Source organism: Leptidea sinapis, chromosome 35, assembly GCF_905404315.1.
Source record: "Leptidea sinapis chromosome 35, ilLepSina1.1, whole genome shotgun sequence".
NCBI classification, from domain to species: Eukaryota; Metazoa; Arthropoda; class Insecta; order Lepidoptera; family Pieridae; genus Leptidea; species Leptidea sinapis.
Window position 1 is genome coordinate 2,476,265 of NC_066299.1, and position 26,129 is coordinate 2,502,393.

General features: G+C 38.1%; 1 protein-coding gene across 7 annotated transcripts in view; it reads right to left on the reverse strand.

Moving 5' to 3' along the window:
* Nucleotides 1-6,684: 6,684 nt before the first annotated feature.
* LOC126975316 (putative inorganic phosphate cotransporter) overlaps nt 6,685-26,129 on the reverse strand; it is a 44,762-nt gene continuing 25,317 nt past the window's right edge. For 4 of the 7 annotated variants that reach the window (XM_050823147.1, XM_050823144.1, XM_050823141.1 and 1 more), the window contains exons 2-11: nt 24,402-24,541; nt 22,524-22,703; nt 20,862-21,000; nt 20,424-20,641; nt 18,794-18,943; nt 14,250-14,382; nt 11,034-11,158; nt 9,344-9,466; nt 8,351-8,495; nt 6,685-6,813 (exon numbers count right to left, since the gene is read on the reverse strand). In XM_050823147.1, coding sequence (XP_050679104.1) covers nt 6,740-6,813; nt 8,351-8,495; nt 9,344-9,466; nt 11,034-11,158; nt 14,250-14,382; nt 18,794-18,943; nt 20,424-20,641; nt 20,862-21,000; nt 22,524-22,703; nt 24,402-24,509 — 1,395 coding nt within the window. In that variant the 5' untranslated portion in view covers nt 24,510-24,541 and the 3' untranslated portion in view covers nt 6,685-6,739. Of the gene's footprint in view, nt 6,814-8,350; nt 8,496-9,343; nt 9,467-11,033; nt 11,159-14,249; nt 14,383-18,793; nt 18,944-20,423; nt 20,642-20,861; nt 21,001-22,523; nt 22,704-24,401; nt 24,953-26,129 lie in introns of those variants that run through there. The other 3 variants (XM_050823142.1, XM_050823146.1, XM_050823148.1) reach the window with 3 other exon arrangements.

The following is a 26,129-nucleotide window of genomic DNA, read 5'->3' on the forward strand; positions in this document are numbered from 1 at the left end:
GATTTAATAAAAACGGCGAATTAAGTCTTACAGATTGTTTATTCAACATAGAAATATTATTTTAAGTTTAATGAAGTACTAATAAACCAGCTTTAAGATTTTTTTCTTTATAGTTACGTTTAGGTTTGAATTTAAGGTAAAGTTCAATTTAAGACAAGCGTATTTTAGGGTTAAGATTATTAAAAGGTCTTTTCCCGTTTTAGTTCAATTCTGATATGACCAGAATATGGCTTTGTGCCACACAATAAATACTTTGCATACCAGTGAGAGGCTCCTTTATACAGGAAGCCGGCTAGATTATGAGTACCACAACGGCGCCTATTTATGCCGTGAAGAAGTTATTTGTAAGCCTACCACCAACACCTACTGTGTTTCGGTCTGGGCACCGTAGGTAGTGAAATTACTGGGCAAATGAGACTTAAGATCTTAAGTCTCAAGGTGTCGAGCGCAGTTGTAGTACCGCTCAGAATTTTTGAGTTTTCCAAGAATCCTGAGTAGCACTGCATTGTAAAGGGTTGGGCGTATCAATTACTATCAGCTGAACGTCCTGCTCGTCCCGTCCCTTATTTTTATAAAAAAACCTTATACAATAATAAAATTAAAAGTACTTATGTTTCCGCTCCCGTCACTTTGTTTGTGGCCACCGCGGCGCTGGTCCTCTCCTGAAACGACGATGGGGTTTGGGCGACAGAATCCCCCTTCCTTAGTCGTCCGGATCTTCTGGAGGAGAACGACAATCTCCTCCTCCGCGACGGTTTAAAAACCGCAGAGGCACATTACCAAATAATGCACGCAAACTTTGATACAAAAAAAAATATTTTTATAGTTACACCAGAACTATTAGTTTCAAGGGCGTGCATTGGTTTTCCAGCGCGGTAGGCACTCGAAGTCTAACTAGTTGTTTTTGCGATTAATATTTAAAAATTTAGTTCCTGTTATGAGAATAAATATAAGTTCACTTACCAACATTTTTCTGCCGTTCTGTCAGATTGATCGTGTTTTTTAGCAAGATTTGTCAAATTATTCAAGTCACCGTAACCAGTATCATTCCACACAGTTTTTGTTATAGAAAATAAACAGCAGGGGAAGCACAACAATAAATTGGAATGGCGGCATCCAGCTAGCGAAGTGTATTTTCCGTAATACTTGCTTGGTATTGAAATCCATACTAATATTATAAATGCGAAAGTAACTCTGTCTGTCTGTCTGTCTGTTCCTCTTTCACGCCTAAACGGCTGAACGGATTTTGATGAAATTTGGTATGGTGATAGATGATAACCTAGAAATGGTCATAGGCTATAAATAACGGCTGAACGGATTTTGATGAAATTTGGTATGGTGATAGATGATAACCTAGAAATGGTCATAGGCTATAAATAATCACGCCATCGTTCTTAGGGGGTAGGCAGTAGGCAGACAGATCTTGATGAAATTTAGTAAGGTAAATACTAATTGATGAAATTTAGCGAGCGAAGAGGCGGTGCGGAGCGAGGGGAGGGCCGTGCCCAACTGTGCCTACCCAAGCGGGCAGACGCACGAGGGCAGACGTCGTCGTCGCACGTATGCGAATATTGAAATATTGCGTTACGAAACTCTATTCGTTGCGTATTTTTGGTTAGGTTTGTCAGGTGCATAGTTGTTTAGGTTCAATACGTTATTGATTGATTTAGATATTTAGGTTATAAGTAAAAAGGTTTGCTTTATCGAAGTTTTTATAAAAAATTGTCTTACGTTGTAGTTTTTAAAACTACCGATTTTAAAGATCTTTAATTATTGTTTTATTGTTTTCGATATGCCACGCAAACGTAAATCCAATCTAAGCCGTAGTTCTAGCAGAGCTCGAACTGCAAAAGTTGCTAGAAGCCAAGAATCTGAAGAGCAGACTCAGACGCGTCAGATGTTAGATTCTCAGCGTCATGCGACTCAAAGAGCTTCTGAGACCTATACGCAGACTCAAGCCCGTAGGACCTTAGATGCTGAGCGCCACGCATCTCAAAGGGCCTCTGAGACGTTTACACAGACTCAAGCCCGTCAGGCCCTAGATGCTGAACGCCACGCATCTCAAAGAGCCTCTGAGACGTTTACGCAGACTGAGACCCGTCAGGCCCTGGATGCTGAACGCCACGCATCTCAAAGGGCCTCTGAGACCTATACGCAGACTCAAGCCCGACAAACCTTAGATGCTGAGCGCCACGCATTTCAAAGGGCCTCTGAGACGTTTACGCAGACTCAGGCCCGTCAGACCCTGGATGCTGAACGCCACGCATCTCAAAGAGCTGCTGAGACAGTGGAACAGACTCAGACACGTCGAGTTTTAGATGCCAAACGTCACGCGCAATTGATTGCGGCAGAGACTGACGAAGATTCACAAAGACGACGTCTTTTAAATGCTGAACGGCAGGCAGAAAGAAGACGTACGTTTTCAATGAGTACGTGGGAGGCATTTAATGGTGCCGCTTTTGAGTATGACCCTTTGATCGACTATGTTAATCACCGATTGGTTATCATTGGGAGAATGGATAAAAATGCAGATATTGTGAAGCACTGAAATGGAAAGAAGAAACTCCAGGTATGTGCTGTTCTGGTGGAAAGATTAAAATTCCATTACTTGGCGAGCCAGAGGAACCTCTTAAATCTTTACTTTTATACGACAGTAACGAATCGCGCCGGTTTTTAAGCAGGATTAGAAAGTATAATTCTTGCTTTCAGATGACGTCATTTGGTGTAGATAAGGAGGTCGTAATGCCTGGATTTTCACCTACTTTTACCATCCAAGGACAGGTGTATCACAGGATTGGTTCCTTACTTCCCGCAAATAATGAACAACCAAAGTTTTTGCAACTTTATTTCATGGGCGATGAAAAAAACGAAGCTGATCGCAGGTGTCAAAATATACAAGGAATCGAAAGGGATACTGTTTTAAAATCCAGAGAATGTTGCATGAACATAATCGCCTTATCAATACTTTCAAAACAGCACTAGAAAGAATGCCGGGAGAGGATTATAGGTTGGTGATGCACCCCGATCGCACACCAAGTGGGGAACATGAAAGGCGGTATAATGCACCGTTAATAAATGAAGTCGCAGCCTTGGTTACAGGCGAACAGTTTGCTTTCCGTGATATAGTTTTACAGGCCCGAGATGACACATTAACCAGGGTGCCTGATACTCATAAATTTTATGATGCGTTGCAATATCCGATCATATTTAGTAAGGGACAAGAGGGGTACCACTTTCAAGTTCCTCAAATTAATCCTGTAACAGGTCTTCCCTTGCATAACAAAAAGGTTTCATGCATGGATTTTTATGCCTACAACATGATGATACGAGAAAACAACTTTAACATTGTACAAAGACGCAAGCAACTGGCCAATCAGTTTTACGTTGACATGTACGTTAAAGTTGAAAGCGAGAGGTTACGGTACATATCATTAAATCAAACTAAACTAAGAGCAGAGAATTACATCCATCTTCAAGACGCTGTGGCAAATGACGCTAATTTAAATCCAAATAACTTAGGTCGTATGGTCATTTTACCATCTTCATTTGTAAATAGCCCGCGGTACTTACACGAATATACTCAGGACGCGTTTGTTTATGTGCGTACACATGGTCGCCCTGACTTATTCGTCACCTTTACTTGCAACCCAGCCTGGCCCGAGATAGAATAGAAAGAGCAATTTTAGCGCCGACGAATGAAATGGTGGGACAGATAAACGAGCAAATTATGTCACGCGTGGAAGGTGATATTGTTGAGTTTCTCTCTGTAGACACTGTAATGGATACTGAACAAGTAACATCATACCCTGTAGAATTTCTTAATTCTTTAGAACTGTCGGGAGTACCTTCACACAAACTGAGGCTGAAAGTAGGCGTTCCTGTCCTTTTAATGCGGAATTTTGATGCACCAAGACTGTGTAATGGCACACGGTTGCAAGTGACACACCTCGGTCGCAATATTGTAAAAGCAATCATTATGACTGGAATGGCAAAAGGAGAGAACGTTTTAATCCCCCGTATACCCATAATTCCGACAGATTTGCCATTCCAGTTTAAGAGATTACAGTTTCCGCTGAAAATCGCATTCGCTATGACGATAAATAAAGCTCAGGGGCAAACATTAAAAGTAGCCGGCATTAATTTAGAAAAGAGTTGTTTTTCTCACGGACAATTATACGTGGCTTGCTCACGTGTTTCAAGTCCACAGAATCTCCATGTGTTGGCCAGAGAGGGAAAAACAAAGAACATAGTTTACAAAAATGTACTACAGTAATAAGGCCTCTTATTTTTAGCTTCCTACATTATTATACTACTTACATTAAGTTAGTACTTCCTACGCAGATGATGTGACGGATGTCACACTGTCTAACATCGGGGGTTGGCAGGTAGGTAGTTAGTAGTATTTTAAACCGATTTACATTATTTACTTTTTATATTTACTAAGGAAACATTCGGAGCTATCCATTATGTAGCTTAGGTTGCTTTTGAACAAATTTTGATGTGAAGTTGAGGACTGGAACACGATAGTGGGACATTGTTGCAGGGGGATTTATAGCCGGGAGAAAACAAAAAAACTTATGCGGACGAAGTCGCGGGTAAAAGCTAGTATCTCATAATTTTACCTTTTTGTTGAGTTAAACTAATATTTTTGCATTGGTCTATAAATAGAAACAATTTTTCTACGAACGAAAATTGTGCAAAAGGATACATACCTAATTTATGTAAACAAATCGTATTTTCGCCACAATCCCGACACTGGAATTCTTCCAATATATTTTAATTCCTTACTAAATACCTATTTTAAACACACAGCAACTTCTTTTTTTTCAATACAAACACTAAATATAATTAACAATAAACAAATCAACACAAAACAAATAACTAATGTAATTAGCTTAATTATTCACGCCCGTATACGTACACGAATGACGAAAACACAACAACTAAAAAAATGGCGCTGTCAGTGTTGATTAGTGAACAATATATTTTTATTTCCGGAAGTGTCATATTTTATATCTCACAATCATGAGTCAGTTCATGTGCGATGTTAACACTCTTATGGGAGCGCAATAAGGTTGAAACTCGGACACTAAGCGAACGAGACACGTCATAATTACTCATAAATCATAATGTAGGTATAATTTCTTTCATTCATTTAATTCGTGACAGCTTACTGTCATTTCGAAGTGTCATAAGCATGCCTACCCCGGATGTTATAGAAATTGAACATATAGTATAGTCTTTAGTAAGCATTATCGGAACTGCTTACTTAAGGTATTTAGTATATCGCGGAACGAAAAACTTACTGGTTGGGTGTTCAATAGAAGTTCGATAATAGAATAAAAGAACTAAATTTATCTGACTTATCTTGGAATCTAGTGTAGGTATATTATTTAGACTCTAAATATGGTAGGTAGGCTATGCCTATTGGCATATATGGAATGCACGCCCCTGATTAGTTTGATTAATCATTGCACCATATGCATACATAGAAGTAAAAAATTGGAGGGTGCAAATCCATATCTGTGATGAGTGTGATATGTACGTATCATTGGATATGCACCCTCCAATATTATGCGTTCTTTAAATAGTATTAGCAATGCTTAAGTAATTTATGAAAAGAAAGTTTTATTTATTTATTTATTCCAAATTGAATAAAACGCGCAACTTTGGATTTAAATTCAAAATTTACTATTTAAATCATCAACTTTTTAACGATCTATAGCAATAGTTTATTTTATAGTATTAAAAAAATTATTTGACGTTAGTATTATTATTTAAAACCATTATATTATACCATTATATTATATAATACATTTATTTAAACAAAATAAATCTTATAACTATATTTACTAACATAAAATTAAAACTATCGTTACGGGGAAGTATTCTTTGTAATACTGGCAGCATTTCCACGTTGGGTAGCTAGGCTGATCCGTTGACCGAAAAAGCTGCCTAAAAATAGCGCTTGGGCTACCAGTATTGAGGCGCGTAGATAGTACTTTTTACTATCCTCGCGCCTCTGGGCCCCACGGGAAAATGTCTCGATACCAAATCGCGGCAGCATCGTGTGCCGGGTCGTCTCCTTCCCTCAAATATGTGCGAAGGGAACGATGGCTATGCGTCAACTCGTGAACGGGTGCTGCTTGTGGTACCAGGTCGACCACGTTATAGTTAATGAATGATTGTATTAGTTAGATGCAATTATTAATTGTGACAGTAATCACGACCATCATGTTAACGAAGAATCCTTACACAAACAATGAGTTCAAGCTCTAAGCCAACCAATTTAAATTTAAATATGGAAGAGAATCATTTTGAAAATATAACAGAACCGGGGGTATTTATGCCGTACTAAGTGTTGGCCTACGGCAGTTCTAGTTCAGACTCGAATGTGAAAAGGAAAAGAAGGAAAAGAAGAAGCAGTGAAAAGTATGAAAAGTGGAAAGTGATTCAGTGAGGGGAAGATACAAGAGAACGAGTGTTCGGTGCTGTCTGATCTGCTGAAGGCACCGCTATCCGAAGAAGAACAGCGGAAGTACGGTGAATTGCAAGTTCGTGGAAGTGAACGCAAATAAAGGCTCGTTGTGTGTATAACTACACAGCTTAAAGGAACTTCCAATCCCTGGCACACTCCCGTGACAATAGTTTCAAATTGCTTAAACGGGGACAAAATAAAAACAGTTGTTATATTATAATTAATATTATTTTACAATTACTAAAATACGAATTATCAATATCAGTCTTCATCTTTGTTTAGTATTTCCTTAAAAGATATTTTTTCGTCAGATAAAAGTGGTGGCTTGACTCCTTCTGAAATAAAATAAGAGAATAACTATTAATGTTTTATATTATTATTAATTTGTGTGAACTAAGCTATCAAAAAGAACCGGAAAAATCTCAGATTTTACTCTGAAATTGATAGATATAAAACGTCATGTCCCCTTCAGGCCCCGAATGATGCTTCCCAGTATAACCAACTAAATAGACAGATCTCCAAGTCGTTGACTCGCGAGAGACGCCGCCATAACACAGTTTGTGTAAATGCGGGCATAGAGCGCAAGGGCTCTAAAGATGCGCACAAGACTTGTCTTTTGGGCAGAGACAAATGACTACGCTACAGCAGGGTCGTTTCGTCGTGATGATTGATTTGCAGCCGATATTCTGAGAGCTGGTTGTACAATTATGAATCTTGAATCGCTGAGTTTCATGCTCCCATTCTTCTCAGGTCTGAGGCAGTCTCTTTTGAATGGGTGGTAGTTTTTGATGTTCAATAAGTGATTTTAAATCCTATTTTGAATATTTGAATTTGAATCTTCTAGAAGCTATTCACATATCAAACGCCACCATGTTAGTCGGTCTCAAGGATCAGATCACGAAGCCTATCCGAATGCAGCGGAGAGTCAAACAAGGCGACATCATATCGCCAAAGCTGTTCACCGCTGCGTTGGAAGATTTTTTTATACTTCTGAACAAGAACGGACTTGACATCAATATCAACGCCGAACACATCAGTCACCTTCGATTTGCAGACGGTATCGTTATCATAGCTCAGACCATGGAAGACTTGAACCATATGCTTGATGACCTCAATACAGCTTTCGATAGAATAGGTCTCCCAATGAACATGGACAAGACGCATATCATATCGAATATTAACGTTAAACCTACTCCCGTAACTGTACTCACGAAAACATTGACGATTACGACTAACTTGGACTCATAATCCTAAATCCAGTTAGGCAGGTCCAATTTCGTGAAAGAGGTCACTCGTCGAATCTAACTCGGACGGGTAGTGCTTCGAAAGCTCGAAAAAATCTTCTAGTCCCTAATATCACGGGCTTAAGAGGAAAGTTTTTAACCAGTGCGTGTTGCCAGTGATGACATATGGAACGCAGACGTGGTCGCTAACTGTGGGCCTTATGAGAAAGCTCATGCTCGCTCAAAGGGCAATGGGTATGCTTTTAGTTTCCCTGTGAGATCGAATCAGAAATGAGGAGATCCGTAGGAGAAGTAAAGGAACATAACTCGAAGGACAATTAGCCGATGGCGCAGTTAATCCCTCGAATGGCAACCATGTACTGGTAGGTACTGGAAGCTGCAGTATTGGTAGGTCACCCACAAGATGGACCATGATCTAGTCAAGATCGCCGGAAAAGGTTGGATGAGCGCAGCGTAAGACCGATCGTCTTTAAGAACTTTTGTGGGAGGGCCTATATCCAGCAGTGGAGTTGGCTTTCGGCTGGATGGTAGGTAAAGTAAGCTATTATTTTTATTTTCATGCAAGTAAACCACTCCCAAACGGACAAGCAACCCATTACGCGAAGTGTAACTATGTAATGAAACCTACCCGGATCGCCCTTCTTCTTCTCGCGGTAGTTGGGATCATCCCATTCCTGCAGATCAGCGCTGATGAACAGCACGTAAACGATGTTGCTGATCACACCCACTGCTGCCGTCAGGAGAAATACGATACGCCATCTTGCCAGGTCAGTCTGAAGTGAAAAGACATGTTTGAAATGTTTATTTACATCTACAGGCTTTCAAACATATGATTTATTCAAACAAAACAAATATTATAACTATATTAACAATAATATGATTACACTAAAATAAACCTATCATTACGGAGAAGTATACCGAGAATACTGGCAGCATTTCCGCGTGGGATAGCTAGGCTGATCAGTTGACCGAAATAGCTGCCAGCGCTTAGGTTTGCAGTAGAACTATTGACGCGCGAAGATAGTAATTTAAAAAAAAACTCCATAGTTTTATATAAGTTACTTTTGCAATTATCAACGACTAAATTCAATATTCAATATCAAGTGTAGTAAGCAACCCAAGATAAATATTTAAATTGATTTCCTGCATTACAAATAATCGGTTTATGAACCGTTTTGGTGATGTCATTTCTCAGTCCATCTATGGGATAGAGTTTTGAAATTTTTAGCTTGTTATTTGTCTGCAAATGTCAGAAAATTAAGACAATGCTGAAAAGTCTCCCTTTTTATTATCCCCTCGAGAACACTCCTCTAACTGCAACAGCTTGTATCCGCTGGATTGATTCTTTGGCATTGCATAGAGATGTAGGTTTTCTCTGTTTAGGGGAGTTGTTCGGGTTGATATCAGTGGCCGAATTTCACCACTGGAATCCCATCACGTGAGACTCTTGCCCCCTCTTATATAAAAGAATGAACGTTTTTTTGAATTAAATGTATTTGGAAATTAAGATCGACATAATATTAAAATGAATTCAGGGCCAGTTAAATAGAGATTGGATTTTGAATATTGAAAGTGATTAATTAGTTAATTGGTAGTGTGTTGTGGATTTTAGTGTGCTTACTGGGTCATTATTTAAAATGATACTTGTTAAGATAGGCGATAGAACTCCTCCAATGGTTGTGGTTGAGTTACCCATGGACAACATCAACCCGGCGTAGTTCGGAGAGAGGTCCAGGTAGCTCATCTGTAAAAACGAAAAGTTTTAACACGATATATTTATTATATGTTATAATATGTCCTTAACAAATTTTATTTCTTTTATTTTATTTCTTTGGGATAACAAACAGTTCACACAATACATTTTACAATTTAAATGTAAAGTATTAAATTAATTTCTAGTGAGAAGCCACACCGTTCGTTGATTTTATAGTGTTACTAGTATCTATACATACGAATGAAAATAGTTTAACAATAATTAAAGTAAGATTGCGACTACTGTAAGGCTTGTTGGTTTATATTATGTTTGACTCCAATTTTTCCTATAGCTTTTTTTTCATATGAGACATCCGCAACAACAGGTGTGTCCAGAAATGCGTTGCCGGCCTTTAAGGTGGGAGTATGCTTTTTTCTTCCAGTAAGGTCCCTAAGTCGTATCTGTTCAGGAAGACCGCTGCCGGTAGTTGATTCCACAAAGTGGCTGTGCGAGGCAAGAAATTTCGAACAAAATGCGCGGTTGTGGAATGGCAGACGTCTACGTGATGCGGATCGTACTTTGCACGTAATGTCCGGTGGTGGAATTCGGCCACTGGAATCAACCCGAACAGCTCCTCTGAGCACTCCCCGTGATAAATGCGGTAGAAGATGCAGAGAGAACGCACATCTCTACGCAATACTAGAGAATCAAGCCGATCGGAGATGACTTGATCGTCGATTATTCGAGCCGCTCGTCGTTGTATGCCGTCAAATGGAAGAAGCTGGTACTGGGGAGCACCCGCCCAGAGGTGAGAACAGTACTCCATGTGAGGCCCAATTTGCGCCTTATAAAGTTGCAGGAGGTGGCTTTTAGTGAAATAGTATTCAATAACAATAGAAATTTGAATTATCTCAAATTATTTCTGTTAATTTTCTGGCCAGGCGTTTCGGGACAGCAATCGTGTCGAACGAAAGTGGAATTCAGCTCTTTCAATTAACTTGTGTGTTATAATAAATCATTTTATTTCAGGATACAAGGCCCATAAAATAAATACCTTGTAATCTAACACACATATTTATATAACTTTAATCGATGGCGATGTGTTATGCGATTATTGTTTAAGAAGAGTACGCTCGTGGCGTCATTTAAGTATATACTCATGTTCGTGATCTGAGTATAAAAGGGGATAGTAGAAAAAGGTAATCGTGTAAACTCTGTCCTCATTGACCCGATACCTTTCACCGAATTCGACCTTCGCACGACAGGCCACAAATTAGGATCTCATCCCCACCACCTGGATGTGTGGCTTTCCTTCACAGTGCGGTTTTCAAGGAAATTTCTACCCCGTACGACTCAGTTGTGACATGAGCTTCATTCTGCGGTGCTTCCAGGACGATACGACATGGGTACCTTCAAAAAAAGCGCTTACAACTTTCTAAAAAGCTGGCAACGCTCTTGTAATTCCTCTGGTGCTGCAAGAGATTGTATGGGGCGGTGATGACTTAACGTCATAAAAAACTCAGGCAAGCGTAATAACTGTGATGGGAGAGCCACTGAAAATAACTTAAGCATCGTAATGGGCAGAAAGTTTTTACGGACAGCTGGATGAGTTGCTTACCGTAAAAGTAGCTGAAAAACATCCGCACATGGTGTGCATGACCACCAGGATCACGATGGCAGCGGTCGGGCGCTCGCCGCCCACGAAGGATAACGCGAGCAATCCGCCCGTCGCCCCGACCACACCTGCAATCAAAATACAGCTTAGCAAAACTCTCTAAGTAAAAAGCGTTTGTATGAAACATACAATCATTGATAGATTGACATAAATCTTGTAAATAATGGAGATAGCTGAAATCCACTACGTTTTAAGCCACTGTCAGGCCTGTCTCACTACCCGTGTAGGTTTCGAAATCGTAAAGATGTGGGGCGGCCTTTACACAGTAGCCCAGCCAGTAAGGACTCAAGAGCGAGTAGTGACGCACTCATAAGTTTTGTTACCAACTTCACCGGTCTGACTGATCTTTTAAAAATGAAGAAGCATAGGTCATTGCGACTATCCACATATACATTTTTAAGCTTCCTAAAGACCCTGAAACAATTTAATTTAAAGTAATTATTATTATAATCAAATTACCTTTCATGATAGCTAGGCAGCTATTTATTTCCTATACTAAGTAGGTATGTCGTGGTCTTTCAACGCATACATTACTTCTTTGCAACCAATGTATGTTTGACAACGAAATAATATTGTTTTGCGTACGGCGAGGCACTCAATAGCTTTGTCTCCCCAAGATTACTTAGCGGCCGTGTAAATAGTATGTATGTGTGCGTGCGGTGATTCGGGCGCTCTAGTAAGAAGTTAAAGTACTGTTTTATTACTGTTTGATGCTATGAGATACATTACCTTTTTCTACTATCCCCTTTTATACTCAGATCACGAACATGAGTATATACTTGAATGACGCCACGAGCGTACTCTTCTTAAACAATAATCGCATAACACATCGCCATCGATTAAAGTTATATAAATATGTATGTTAGATAACAAGGTATTTATTTTATGGGCCTTGTAGCCTGAAATAAAATGATTTTTTATAACACACAAGTTAATTGAAAGAGCCGAATTCCACTTTCGCACGACACGATTGCTGTCCCGAAACGCCTGGCCAGAAAATTAACAGAGATAATTTGAGATAATTCAAATTTCTATTGTTATTGAATACTATTTCACTAAAAGCCACCGCCTGCAACTTTATAAGGCGCAAATTGGGCCTCACATGTAATGTAACAATGAAATATTATGTGCTGTAATCTTAGAATTTTATTATTATATAATGACATGGAGGTAATGTAATTTGCATGCCCTTTTTGACTAATGTGTGAAATTCGTATAGAATTATTTTGCTAACTTGTATACACACATTATGCAAATAAAGAATTATTATTATTATTATTATTGTGTCCGCACCCAGAGAGAGAGAGTAATAAAGTAAAAATATATCAGCCACAAATATTCGATTTTTAAAAAACGTTGTGTATGGTTCCAGGTACGTTGGTAACTGGGGATACATCTTGGCTATTTCACTCTTAGGTGCGCTCTAAGTTATGGAATTTATTACTTAAAATGTTGATCGAATCGCTGTTACATTGTATGAATATCACAAATTCATATCGCGTTATCCCCCCGGGACCCCGGGTAAAGTATTTTCTCGAGTTCTCCTAAACTGCCTGCTTTCCCTGTCTGTCAATATACTTCCCGAAGCCAACTGTGGCTTTGCAAAAATAATATTGGCAATTGTAGTGACTGCCGATTGAAGTGTAAACTTAGAACTTTTTGTATTAATATTTGATACTTCATAATGTTCAAGAACATTCAAATTATTAATTTGAATATATTTTTAAAACTTATTTCCAATAATATATTAATCAAACATAAACCCTATTTCAACAATGGACGGTATATACACATTGACCTTTTTACTAAATCCTGAATGGATTTGATGTTTCACTTAAGATATACACAGAACTATTGTTGCACAATACGTCAGCTGTATAGCTACAGATATACTGCTATAAAGTGTCTTACTATACTGTATATTTATATTATTGTTTTAATTATTTACTTATCGCATGCGCCAGTCATGAGCATGTCGGTGACGAGAACCCATAAGATTTTCCCCTACCAAAAAGTGGCCAATGCGGCTAAGGAAGGTTTCACTTCAAAAAGAATCTTAATTAATGTTGTTTGAAAGACCAGGTATCAGTTGCCGAGATCGAAATCGACCTTAAAGACGTCTTTACATCGTATCCATAGCTCTTTTGTTACCAGTGGGAGGCTCCTTTGTACAGGATGCCGGCTAGATTATGAGTCAACGGCGCCTATTTCTGTCGTGAAGCAGTAATGGCAAGCATTACTGTGTTCGGTATGTAGGGCGCCGTATCTAGTGAAACTACTGGGCAAATGAGACTTAACATCTTATGTCTCAAGGCAGAGCAGGCGAGCGCAGTTGTAGTGCCGCTTAGAAATTTGGGTCTTTAAAGAATCCTGAGCGGCATTGAATTGTAATAGACAGGACGTATCAATTACCATCAGCTGAACGTCCGGATCGTCTCGTCCCTTATTTTCATTAAAAAATTTCTGGAGAAATACACGGCACAATAAATTCAAATTCAAAAACACTTTATTCATGTAGGTCACGGAAATGACATTTATGAATGTCAAAAAAAAATAAATAAAAATAATGTTTCTTATTGAATTTACCGCTACTTCGTAAAGGGTTGAGCTAATGAGAAAAAGTAGCAAGAAACTCATTGCCACTCTTTTAAGTCAAGATGTACATTTTTATTGTTTTACAAATCATTTCAATTGCAATATATGCAAAGTGACGCAACAAAAATACTCAAATGCCAAAAACTGAAAGGCTTACACGAGTAAGTCAAAAAAAGAAAAAAAGTAAATTAATACTTATACACACAAGAGCTATTGAGTATAGTAGATGCATCAATCCACACATACCGTAAATAAATAGAGGCATTTTGTGAGCATTTCATAAAATAAAATATATAATAATTTTAACTTTAAAGGAAATAATAATAAAAAACACATCAAGCAGACCTCCCACTAACAAGATCATCCAGCCACCACGAGTAGCACCCGTTCACGAGCATGACGCATGGACCAGCCATCGCCTCCCTCGACCATATTTTAGGGAAGGGAACGACCCGCCCCACGTCGCCGCCACAAGCAGAGGCATTTAAGCGAGCATGACGATGCCTGTCACTAGAAATCTACCGAATAACAAAACAATGTTCATATATCAATAGTTATATCAACCTAATGAGTTAAACAGTCTTCTTAGAGTAACCATTCGTAGCGTGCCCTTGTTGTACCACCTCTCGCACACCATAGATGTCGCCACGTTCCCTACCAACATCCCGATGTACGGCAGCGCAGACAGCGACGCGCTCTGGAATAAAATTATACTTTTCAGTTTTTGAAGTCAGTTTTTAAACGTAGTTTTTTAAGTGTCATTTAATAATAATAATAAATATATAATATATATATCTCGGAGATTTATTTGGATTTAAAATCGGGCGTCACCGTGTTGGTATCCACCATGTAGTTTTAAGTCGATCAGTGCGCACAACCGGCGCGGGCGCTAGCTTGATGACGACTGCGACTTCTCAATGAGCGCTCTACTGATGGACAATAATAACTAACTTCAATCACGTCACCGACAGTGACGTACACAGTGACAACTTTAAACACACTTTGAAAGATGACGTTCGCCATCAGTTCAGCCCAATACACAGAGTAGAATATAATCATACAGGCCATATTACTTTTATATTCTAATTCTCCGACATATATAAATATAAAATTAACCTGAATGAAAATAACAAAAGAAATCGTACACAAAAAATAATTACATCATCCACGTTAACTAAAATTTTCATAAAATAAAAACTACTGGGCCAAACAATGTAAAATTTTTATGGGACAAATGGCATCAAGAATTACGTAAATTGGATCATAAATCTCAGCGTTATCGGAGTACATACATAAAAAAAACCGATCGAATTGGGAACCTCCTCTTTTTTGAAGTCGGTTTAAAAGAATAGTGATGTACATAATGCCAATACTCGAAACAAACATAAACTCGCAATTCCATCTACTAGGCTCCGTAAAATTGCTATATAAAGTCTTTTAAAGTGGAATGTGCTATATTTTATATTAAACTCCCAAATTATATTTAAATACTAGTTGACCCAGCAAACGTTTAATTACCATATAAAGTAATAAAAAAAAATATTGGGGTATAAACAATAGTTGCAACCGATTCTCAGACCTACCAAATATATCGTACTACAATTATTGTACCCCATTGGCATCTGGCAACCCTATAGCGGATTTTTGAATAGAACAGAATAATATAAAAATCGCAATACAAAAATAGTTGTAGATAGGTATGTAGATTTATAATTTTTTGACAATTTTTTTATTTTTATTTTATTATGATTAAAATTTTGGCCCTTCTACGATCTACAACTATTTTTGTATTACGATTTTTATATTATTCTGTTCCATCCAAAAATCCGCTTTAGGGTTGCCAGATGCCAATGGAATACAATAATTGTAGTATATATATGTAGTAGTATATATGTATGTAGGATATATTTGGTAGGTCTGAGAATCGGTTGCATCTTATTATTTAGGGGTATGTAAAATAGATGTTGACCGATTGTCAGACCTACCCGATATGCGCACAAAATTTCATAAAAATCGGTTCAGCCGTTTCGGTGGTGTTTTACTATTTTATATATTAGAAGATTAAAATATTATCAATAAAAAATCTGAATCGTCAAAAATAAATTATCATCTAAAGCTAATTATGTGAAAGATTATTTTAATAATATAGATAGTTGGGACTTTAATGTTTCTCAATTTCATGATATTGAATAATGGTTAACTGATTTTTACTTCATCCTGACTTGCACTAAATAACTTATAGAGTTTTACAATTAATAAAGATTAATAAATATTTTTTTCGTTTTGAATTGAATAATAAAAGACTGGTTAGTGACCCTACCTAAAAGGCATAAAAGGCATTCATTCTCTCAAAATTGATTCCTTTAGAATTCTTCTTGATGTCATTTCTAATAACTACTAGATACTACTACCGCTTCGGAAACAAATGGCGCTCCGAGAGAGAAGAAGCGGCGCAAGATACTCTCCCAGCATTCTTTATTTTTTCCTCTTTTCAATAAAAATATATAATATTGTACAGTCATTTCTATCGCTATAAAATAATCACAATCTAGTCCCAGGATGTTCGATCATTTAGATATTCAGCAGTGGAGTAATAGGATTTACGACAGAGCCAATTTTTTATAAAAGATTTAAATTTATTTATAGATAATGCCTGAACAGTGGCTGGTACTTCATTATAGAAGTGTATACATTTAGCCTTAAAGCTATTATGTATCTTATGAAGCCTACTAGAATTAGTGTAATACCGTGCTAAAGGTCTCAGGTTCGATCCCGGTAGGTACAAACATTTATATGAATAATATGGATGTTTCTTTCCGAGTCATGGATAATATAAAAATTTAAATTTTTTGCCTACCCATCGCACAGGCTATGCCTAGTTTGGGGCAAGATAATTTGTGTTAAAGTATGTCAATATTAATATTATTAAAAGACTGTATTTATCATTTTAAAGGAATGCTGACATGGTTTGTACACGTGGAGCGAATGAGTGAAGAAATAATGACGCATCAAGTATATAAGGCAAGTGTGTGTGGGCAAGTCGGTCGCGGGAGACCTCGTAGAACATTCGTCGACCAAATTGGGGACGTTTTGAGAAAAGGAGAGGTCCGAAGCCCCCGAAACCGGCGAGAATGTATGAAAAGAGTAATAAATGTAGAGGAATCGCGTGAGGTTTGTAAGGATAGAAGCAAATGGCATTCTATTGTCTGTGCCAAACCCGACGGGAACAAGGCGTGAGTGTGTGTGTGTGTCTGTGTGCATATATCACTGTTACCAAATTTGATCTAAGTCTAGTTAGATACTTTTCATCCCGTAGGTACTAAAAATGAAAGCAAATCAAAAATAAAGACACTCATTTTGTTATTAATTTGTATTTAAATAGTTATAGTGACATTGTAAACATTTTGTAAAAAAAAATTGAAATAAAAAGCTTAGATGATTAAATTTATGCGTCTAGAATCTAGATAGTCTCTTGATGTTAGACAACCGATAAAAACAGGCCAGGAATATTAGTTCAGTGTGCGTGACCAGCTACGTATTACACTCGCGATTTGTATAACACTTTGTGATAGTGTGCTCAAAATAGAGGTTAGTTCTGTACTCAATTTTATTCGACGTTTTCACAGCTGTCTAAATATATATGTTTAAATATGTAAACGTATTAAATATTATATCGTTGTCTTGTACCCATAGTACAGACTACGGCTAGTTTGGGGCAATATAATTTGTGTAAAGGTGTGTCAATGTCGTTATAACATTATAATTAATTTTACTATTCGTTAATCATCCCTAAAGCATCTGATTAATAAACTTTGGAGTTTGCACTATTCTTCGCAACTCAAAAATATTTGAATATATTTATTATCTACAGAACAACGTCTGTCCGGTCAGCTAGTAATACATATAAATCCAGTGACCTGATGTTTGTTTCCAGTGAACTCGTAAAGTAATAAACGGATTTTATTGGGGATTACTTGGAGTGCTGTTTGGTCCAACTTGAGAGATAGAATAGTTTTTATTTCGATTTGGGACCCATAATTATCTTTATTTCCAATATTTGTTTTGTATGGACATATTTTCTATGAGAGAATTTTTTGAGGCACGGCTTGACAGTTCTGCTGTGAAACAATTTCATTATAACAACATGGTGCATATTATACGAAATAATTCTTGATGTTATGAAATATTATTCAAAAATTCGTAAAAAACAGGTCAGCTAGTGTTATTTATTATATTCATTACATTTATTTCGAAGAATAAAGAATCTTTCATATATACCTATGCATAGTATTTCTTAAATCTCATGAAGAATGTTGGTAGTTTAACAGTTTACTACTGAACAGTAAACTAAGTTTAACAGTTATTTGTGGCCCATTATGACAACAAAATTAGAACAATCTCAACATAGTGGTATATTGTTCTGTATAAATACCACTGGACAGGCTGTTCCATATGTTTGACAGCATATTTTTTGTGCCTATTTGAAGCGCCACTCGCGAGCGTCCAGAGAACTAATTCTGACGTACAATACAAACGGCTGCGAGAGAAGCGTATATTACTCTGAAGTTTTATTGCATTTTGAATACATATCGGTCGTTTTCTGTGATTTTTATAATTCAGGAATTAACGTAATAAGGTACATTTTTTTAGTTTTCCTACCGATGTTTGTTTAGCTGAGGTTGTCATCACTAGCTTGAGTACTTACCGCAAACTCTCGCTATATGCGACGACCTGTATAGCCGAGTGGTTAGCGATCCTACCTACAAAGCTATAGGTCCCGGATTCGAATCCCGGTAGGTGCAAGCATTTATATGATGAATATGGATGTTTGTTTCCGAATCATGGATGTTTAAATGTATTTATGTATGTTTCAGTAAGTATATTGTATTAAATATATCACTGTCTTGTAACCCATAACACAGACTATATATGCTTAACTTGGGGCAAGATAATTTGTGTAAAAAAAGTGTGTCAATATTATATATATATATTATATATGGCCAATAGCGACGAAATGGCGAATATCAAACAGGCACAAAAGCACTTTGACACCCGCAAGTCCAGTGACAACTAGTACAGTTCAGTGCATTATATAGATTAAGACTCACGTTACTCAAACTGATGTGCAGTCCTCTCTCCAGATAGGTGGCCATGTCCGTGAAGAATAACACGTACACCATTGAACACCCAGAGTGAGCGACCAATGCCGCCCAAAACGCTTTTGTTGTAAGGATGCAACGCCACGGAGTCCGAAATTTCTAAATTCAATTTTCAAACAATATAACATATTTAGTAACATTTCAATATTATAATAAGAGTAAGTATAAATTGGGCATGTAATTTGCATCCACACTCTGACTCCTTCTCATGTCCAAGTTACGTCAGATGGTGCTGGGGCTGCTGCTTCGACTGCCGAAGAGAGCAAGTGTCGCAAGTGCAAATACGTCGGTCTTAGTGAGTCTTACATCTATCTGCCATTTGATGTGGAGACATATGGCCCGTGGGGCCCAGAGGCGTGGTGATTGTACAAAGTACTTTCTACGCGCGTCAATAGGTCTCCTGGTAACCAAAGCGCTGGCAGCTATTTTACCTACCAATTTATCAGTGGGAGGCTCCATTGCACCAGATGCCGGCTTGATTATGGGTACCACAGCGGCGGCTATTTTCGCCGAGAAGCAGTAATGTGTAAGCATTACTGTGTTTCGGTTTGAAGGGCGCCGTAGCGTGTGAGATTACTGGGTCTCACTCGCTACATGATGAGACATTTTCCCACACACTTAACACCTTATGTTTTAAAGGTGATGAGCGCAGTTGTAGTGCCACTCAGATTTTTTGGGATTTTCAAGACACTGCATTGTAATGGGCAGGGCGTGCCAATTACCATCAGCTGAACATCCTTCTAGTCTCGTCTCTTATTTTTCTATAAAAAACAAGCTATTTTGTTCAACGGATCATCGTAGCTATCCAACGTGGCCACGCTGCCATTATTATAACTTACTCTTCCCCGTGTAAATACAAATAAAAATAAAAATTAGAAAGATAAAGATGATTAGATTTGATAAAAAAATCTTAATTCCAAAATTACGTTTACTTCATATTGTTACTGTCTCCACAACATATGCAACTTGAATTGTTACTTGAAATGTTCTTAATAAAATATTATTAGTATGAATAAATCAATTCATATAGTCTGCGAATACGTAATAACGTAAACCTCATCATCATCATTTCAGCCGGAAGACGTCGACTGCTGGACAAAGCCCTCCCCTATAGATCGCCATGACGATCAGGCCTGTGCTGCCAAACTATTCTGGCGATCTTAGCCACATCGTCAGTCCATCATGTGGGGGGTGTACCAACACTACGTCTTTCGGTACGTGGTCGCCATTAGAGAACTTTCCTACCCCAACGGCCATCTGTTTATCGAGCTATGTGCCCTGCCCACTGTCACATCAGTTTCGCAACCACCTGGGTAATGTTGGTGACTTGGTTCTCCTACGCATCTCCGCATCTCTGATTCGATCTCACAGGGAAACTCTGAGCACGGCCCTCTTCATTGCCCTCTGAGCGACCATGAGCTTCCTCATAAGGCCCATAGTAAGCAACTACGTCTGCGTTCCGTAAGTCATCACTTACTTATTATCACACACTGGTAACCGTCGTCATCAGACGCTATTTACGTAAGCCTGATTAATGAATATTGGGGAAAACTTCAATGGGATGATAATTATTACTGACCTTTGGACGGGCAGTGTTTAGGGCCTTTTCAATATATTCTTTTTCAGGCTTGCTTATCATCTTGTGGTCACCGGGAGTACTTGCAGCGAAGTACCACCAGACGGCCGCTTGAAGAAACATGATGGCTGATATCGTGTAGAAGATGAGCTTCCATCCCATGGCAGTGGCCGACAGGATACCGCATAGTGGCATGCCGATCATGATGCCTATCTGTGGACCTATGGGATATACTCGTATTACCCAACTTTTCGATTAATGCCGGCGATTTTGATTGTACTTTAAAAAATGAATGTAAATTGAGGGTTGCACTCTACATTTTAGTTAATATTTCAATTAAATGTCAGGTGATGTTTTCTCTAGGGACTTTAAAAGCTCTTCAATCATTACATCTGACTGAGAGTGACACACATAATATCAACAATGAATTGTGTGAAGTACCTGAATAGACAATTCCTGTGTATGAAGTTCTTTCATGGGCCGGCAGCCAGCGGCCCAGCATGGTGTGACTGGCGGGAAAGAGGCATGCCTGCGTGAGCCCCATCACCATCCGACATGCGCACACAATTTTCCAATCACCCTGCGAACGGTGTGCCCATCATTAGAGGGAGACAGTTGGAACCATCGTTAAACACTGATACTCATTTTTCACCCAAAGAAAAAAAACCATTACGCATTACACTTCTGGTCTTGCAAGATAATGAAAGCGAGGCTAATCACTTCACCATCAGCCGGAGGACGTCCACGGCTGGACGCATGCCTCCCCCAAAGATTTCCACGACGATCGGTCCTGCGCTGCCCTCATCCAACGTATTCCGGCGATCTTGATTTAACCGGTAATCACTTAATATCAGGTAACCCATACCCTCGTTTATCCTGCTCTTGCAAAAAATCAATGCTTTTGATTAACTACAAGCTTTTTGTGAAACACCATTGTCACCGAAAGAATATTTGCTTAATGTCAACAGCTGTTAAGACTTACCAGACTTAAGACTTTACCAGTGGGAGGCACCTTTGCACAGGATGCCGGCTAGATTATGGGTACCACAACGGCGCCTAGTTCTGCCGTGAAGCAGTAATGTATAAACATTACTGTGTTTCGGTCAGAAGGGCGTCGTAGCTAGTGAAATTACTGGGCGAATGAGACTTAACATCCTATGTCTCAAGGTGACGAGCGCAGATGTAGTGCCGCTCAGAATTTTTGCGTTTTTCAAGAATCCGGAGTGGTCACATACATACACTATTCTGCGTATATATCACTGGAACCTACAACATCAGGGGTGTGTGTAACTGAAAAGAAGATACTGATTTCCCAGTTTCACCCCAGGGTAAATAGAAGAGACTAGATTCAGGTAACTAGGAGATCCATAAGTGGAATGGTTCCTTGAAAGGATGCTAGCTCGGTGAGTACCACAATGGCGCCTTTTTGTGTGGTGAAGTAGCAATGTGCAAACATCATAATGTTTTGATTTGAATGCAATGCGACAAGCGCAATAGTGATGCCACACAGAATTTCCATTAGTTCCGCTTATTTTTTTTATGGAAAAGGAGGACAAACGAGCGCGGCCGCCCACATTCTCTTGCAACACCAGAGGAATCACGGGAGCGTTTAACCTTTAAGGAAGGTGTACGCGCTTTTTTTGAAGGTATCCATGTCGTACCGTTGTATTTGGAAACACCGCACAAGGAAGTTCATTCCACAGCTTTGTAGTACATAGAAGACAGCTCCTTGAAAACCGCACTGTGGAGGACCGCCACGCATCCTTTTGGTGGGGATGATATCCTAACTTGATGCGTATCGTGCGAAGGTGGAATGCAGCGGCAGGAATCAAGTCAACCAGCTCTTCGGAACACTTCCCGTGATAAATGCGGTAGAAGAAACACAATGAAGCGATATCTCTACTCTCTACTACTTAGAAGCGGCATTGCGTTGGGCATCGCGTATTACCCACTCTTAGACGAACGTATTGCTTGTCTCGCCATTATTTCTCATACATAAAATAATGAGATTTCTCCTTCTACCTCCTTAGTTATACTAAAATGTTGGACGTTACATGTGTTATATTTGTAAGTAATCGTTATAATCATTCAAATGAAACATACAACTTTCACTAGTGAAGGAAGGAGTCCGCACACAAATCCGTTAGCCAGTAAAGAGAACAGCATCACGGGCTTCCCGCCGTACCGCCGGGCGATGATGCCGGCTGGAATCTGCATTAAAATATAACCCCAGAAGAACGACGATAGTATCAGGCCTTGAGTCTTCTTGTCCCAGTCATATACCTGCAAAATTAAACGTTTTTTTATGAAAATAAGGGACGAGACTGGTAATTGAAAAACGCCCTGCCCATTACAATGCAGTGCCGCTCAAGATTCTTGAAAAAACCCTCAAAAAAGTCTGAGTGGCACTACAACTGCGCTCGTCACCTTGAGACATAAGATGTTAAGTTTCATTTGCCCAGTAATTTCACTAGCTACGGCGCCCTTCAGACGGAAACACAGTAATGCTTACACATTACTGCTTCACGTCATAATTAGGCTCCTTACACCATATTGAGGATTTATGATAATATTCACAATTATTTTTAGTTAGTGTTTATAAAAAATTGTCAATACCAACAATATATAACCTACTATTTGATTTATATTTAAGTTAAAAAAAAATATGGTGACACCCATACCTATTTTCCTTGAGGAGTAGTGTCATATACATAATACGAAGAAAAAAATTTACCAGCATAATTTGTTCAAGTTTTTTACATTAAACCAGTGGTAGGCCAAGTAATCTTGTTCGTTAGAAGCCTACATGTTTCTTACTATTAAAGATTTGTGAAGGTGAAATATCACACCGCAACTCAACATCGTTGTCAACGATATGTTGGACGCCTCCAACATACCTTGCTGTGCAGATGATAGTACCGGTGATGCCGCATAAACGGGTCATGCAGATCTCTCTCGGGAAATCGTCGACATGTGCCGGAAGAAAATTGTATCATCTATCGAGTCCTCTTTTGAGAAAGTCGTGGAAATGAGATAAAATGAATCTCTCAAGTTAGTGCGTTTACCCTAAAAAAAAAACCATTTGTCGTATCACCGCTGTTCGACAACACTTCCCATAAAGCCTCGCCTTGTATAGGAATACTGGGTCATAAAGTAATGATCCGATTTTCGTCATTCTTTAGTTTGATGCGGAACGTTTACCATTTGGTCCCATAAAAATTTTAAGCAGTTCGGCCCAGTAGTTTACATTTTATGAAAGTTTTTTATGAATATTTTTGTGTATGTGGATGATGTTATTATAGTTTATGTAGTGCTTTTTAGGAGTTTTCATTTACTTTGATTATATATTATTATTATTAGCCCGTTTGACGATAAGTGGGTCTTAAGCTACCTATCATTCATAGCTAACAAACTTTCTTCACGATATTTTAGTGTCTCACAAGAACGTGAAATAGGGGATCTATATTGTTTAACCTTTGCCTACCCATAGCTACAATAAATAACTATTTAATATATGACAATAAAAAGCAACGAAATCTTCTAGTTTAATTGATTAATGACACTAAAAAATAAAAAAAAATACGTTTAAAAAACCGTCTTCAAAAACTCAAAAGTATAAAATAACTTAATAGGAGATTTAACTTTTATAAAATACTATTATTTGTAACAGCTGGTACCTATTGATAGGTTTGAAGTCGGTGCCAAGCCAAATGTAATAGCAGGTACCTACACTCGCCATGCGTGACTTTGAGCGGGATAGCTTCGTCTAGAACCAAACATCCCAAGCAGGTAAGCACCGACTAAAACCCTATCAATTATATTACTAATATTAAAGGTATAAGATTAGCATTAGAGGTGTATTAAATTAAATCTCTTTTGAGTTTTTGAAGTCGGTTTTTTTAAACGTAGTTTCTTTTGCAATCACTAAAAGGCAATATTATTAATTTTTTTATGTCTCATACTATATAATGCTAAACAAACCTCTATTTTAGAATTGTTCCGCCTGGTGTCCGTCATAGCGAGTACTGCGACACCCATGCTGCCGCGCGCTATGAAGAGAGCGATCATCGTCAGACACATGCAGCCCATCTGCAAGTGTCGAATACCGCATCCATAGCCAGCTGGTGGAGGCCATGCATAAAACAAAACAAACAAAAAAGGTATATTGCCATTATATATATAATTTTTCTTACTTTTTAATCTTAGTCGTAAGATTCAAAGAGGATGTAAATACTATGTAATAAGAGTCGGACTGCCTTAGTTAAATTTGAAATTTAGTTTATTTATTTATTATTATTTATTTAAAGGACAAATAGTAGTTGTTACATTCTAATACGCTTAAAATATATCGAATATTAACATAATATGAGTTGAATGTACAACAGATTATGGTGTCACAATATGCACAGTCTTTACTTCCGTGACACCAAGAACAAAATAAAATAAAATAAAACAAAAATGATAAAATCAAGATACATGCAAATTTGAAAAGAAATAAAAAGAAAAAGAACATCAGTGATTTGGCGCCTAACAATCTCGTATTTTTTTTTGACGTAGGTAACGAATCTTTAAAAATATCTGCCTCACCACAGAAATGAAATGTTTAGTATGAAACGTGCAGTCATTTGACATAAGTTCGAAATATTAATAATTACAGTATCGCGATTGGCCACGAAGTATAATCCGGCTAAGTTTGAAAGCGAACAGTTGCTTATAACGTAGTGGATTTCGGCTATCTCCTTTTTTAACAAGATTATAACCGTCAATCTGTGAAAGACTGCACGTCTCATACAATCGACACTTTTTTCTTAGAGAGTCTCGCCAGCCTGATAATATTTTCGTGAACGGTATTGTAACAAACTTAAGACTTGCCCTATATATATAATATATATACTAGCTGACCGCTGTGTCAGCGTCAAACGTTGTATTGCCTAGACATAAACAATGAGAATTTAACCACTACGTTGAGACATAAAGACAAGTATGATTTGCAGTAGAGTAGTAAGATTTACAGCACTTCCTTTTTTTCAAACAATATAATATGTTTAAAATTTATTTAAAGATTCTAAAATTATTAAGTAACTGTAGGTTTATATTTTAGGTATATTAGTTACTCTTCAAAACCACATGTAGAGGAGATGTTGTATTTCATAGTTTGCCCTATATTCTTAATTATTTATAATTACAAATGCTGCCAGGAATAGATTGCAATACAGCAAATGATGGCAAATAGGAAAATAATAATAATATCATAAGGGAGCAAAATAATATTTTGACGGCGAGGGTGCTTTTTTGAAACCAGAGCAAAGTGAGGGATTCTAAACTTCTTTCGTAGAATCCTGAACGTAGCGAGGGATACAAAGTACGTCACCCCGCGCCCGAGTGAGTAGAATGTTCATCACCACTACGAGAAAATAAAAGGCACCCCATATTTTATTGTAACCCGTCAGTGGCTGAGCCGCCATAAAACGCGTGGCGCGATGGCCAGTCTTATGCCGCCGCGCGTTACCGACGCCAAGTCAACGGGCTCGGGTTACACAATAAAATTTATTGCTTTTGAAGTGTTTCGGCTTGTTTATAAAAACGAATTTCAATGGTTTTATTATTAAACAAGCTAGCACTTTGTTAGATTACATAAACAATAGATACTGCGTAATTTAAACAAATTTCGTTTAAAGTAGGGCTGTCATGCATTTTTTATGATTTTTT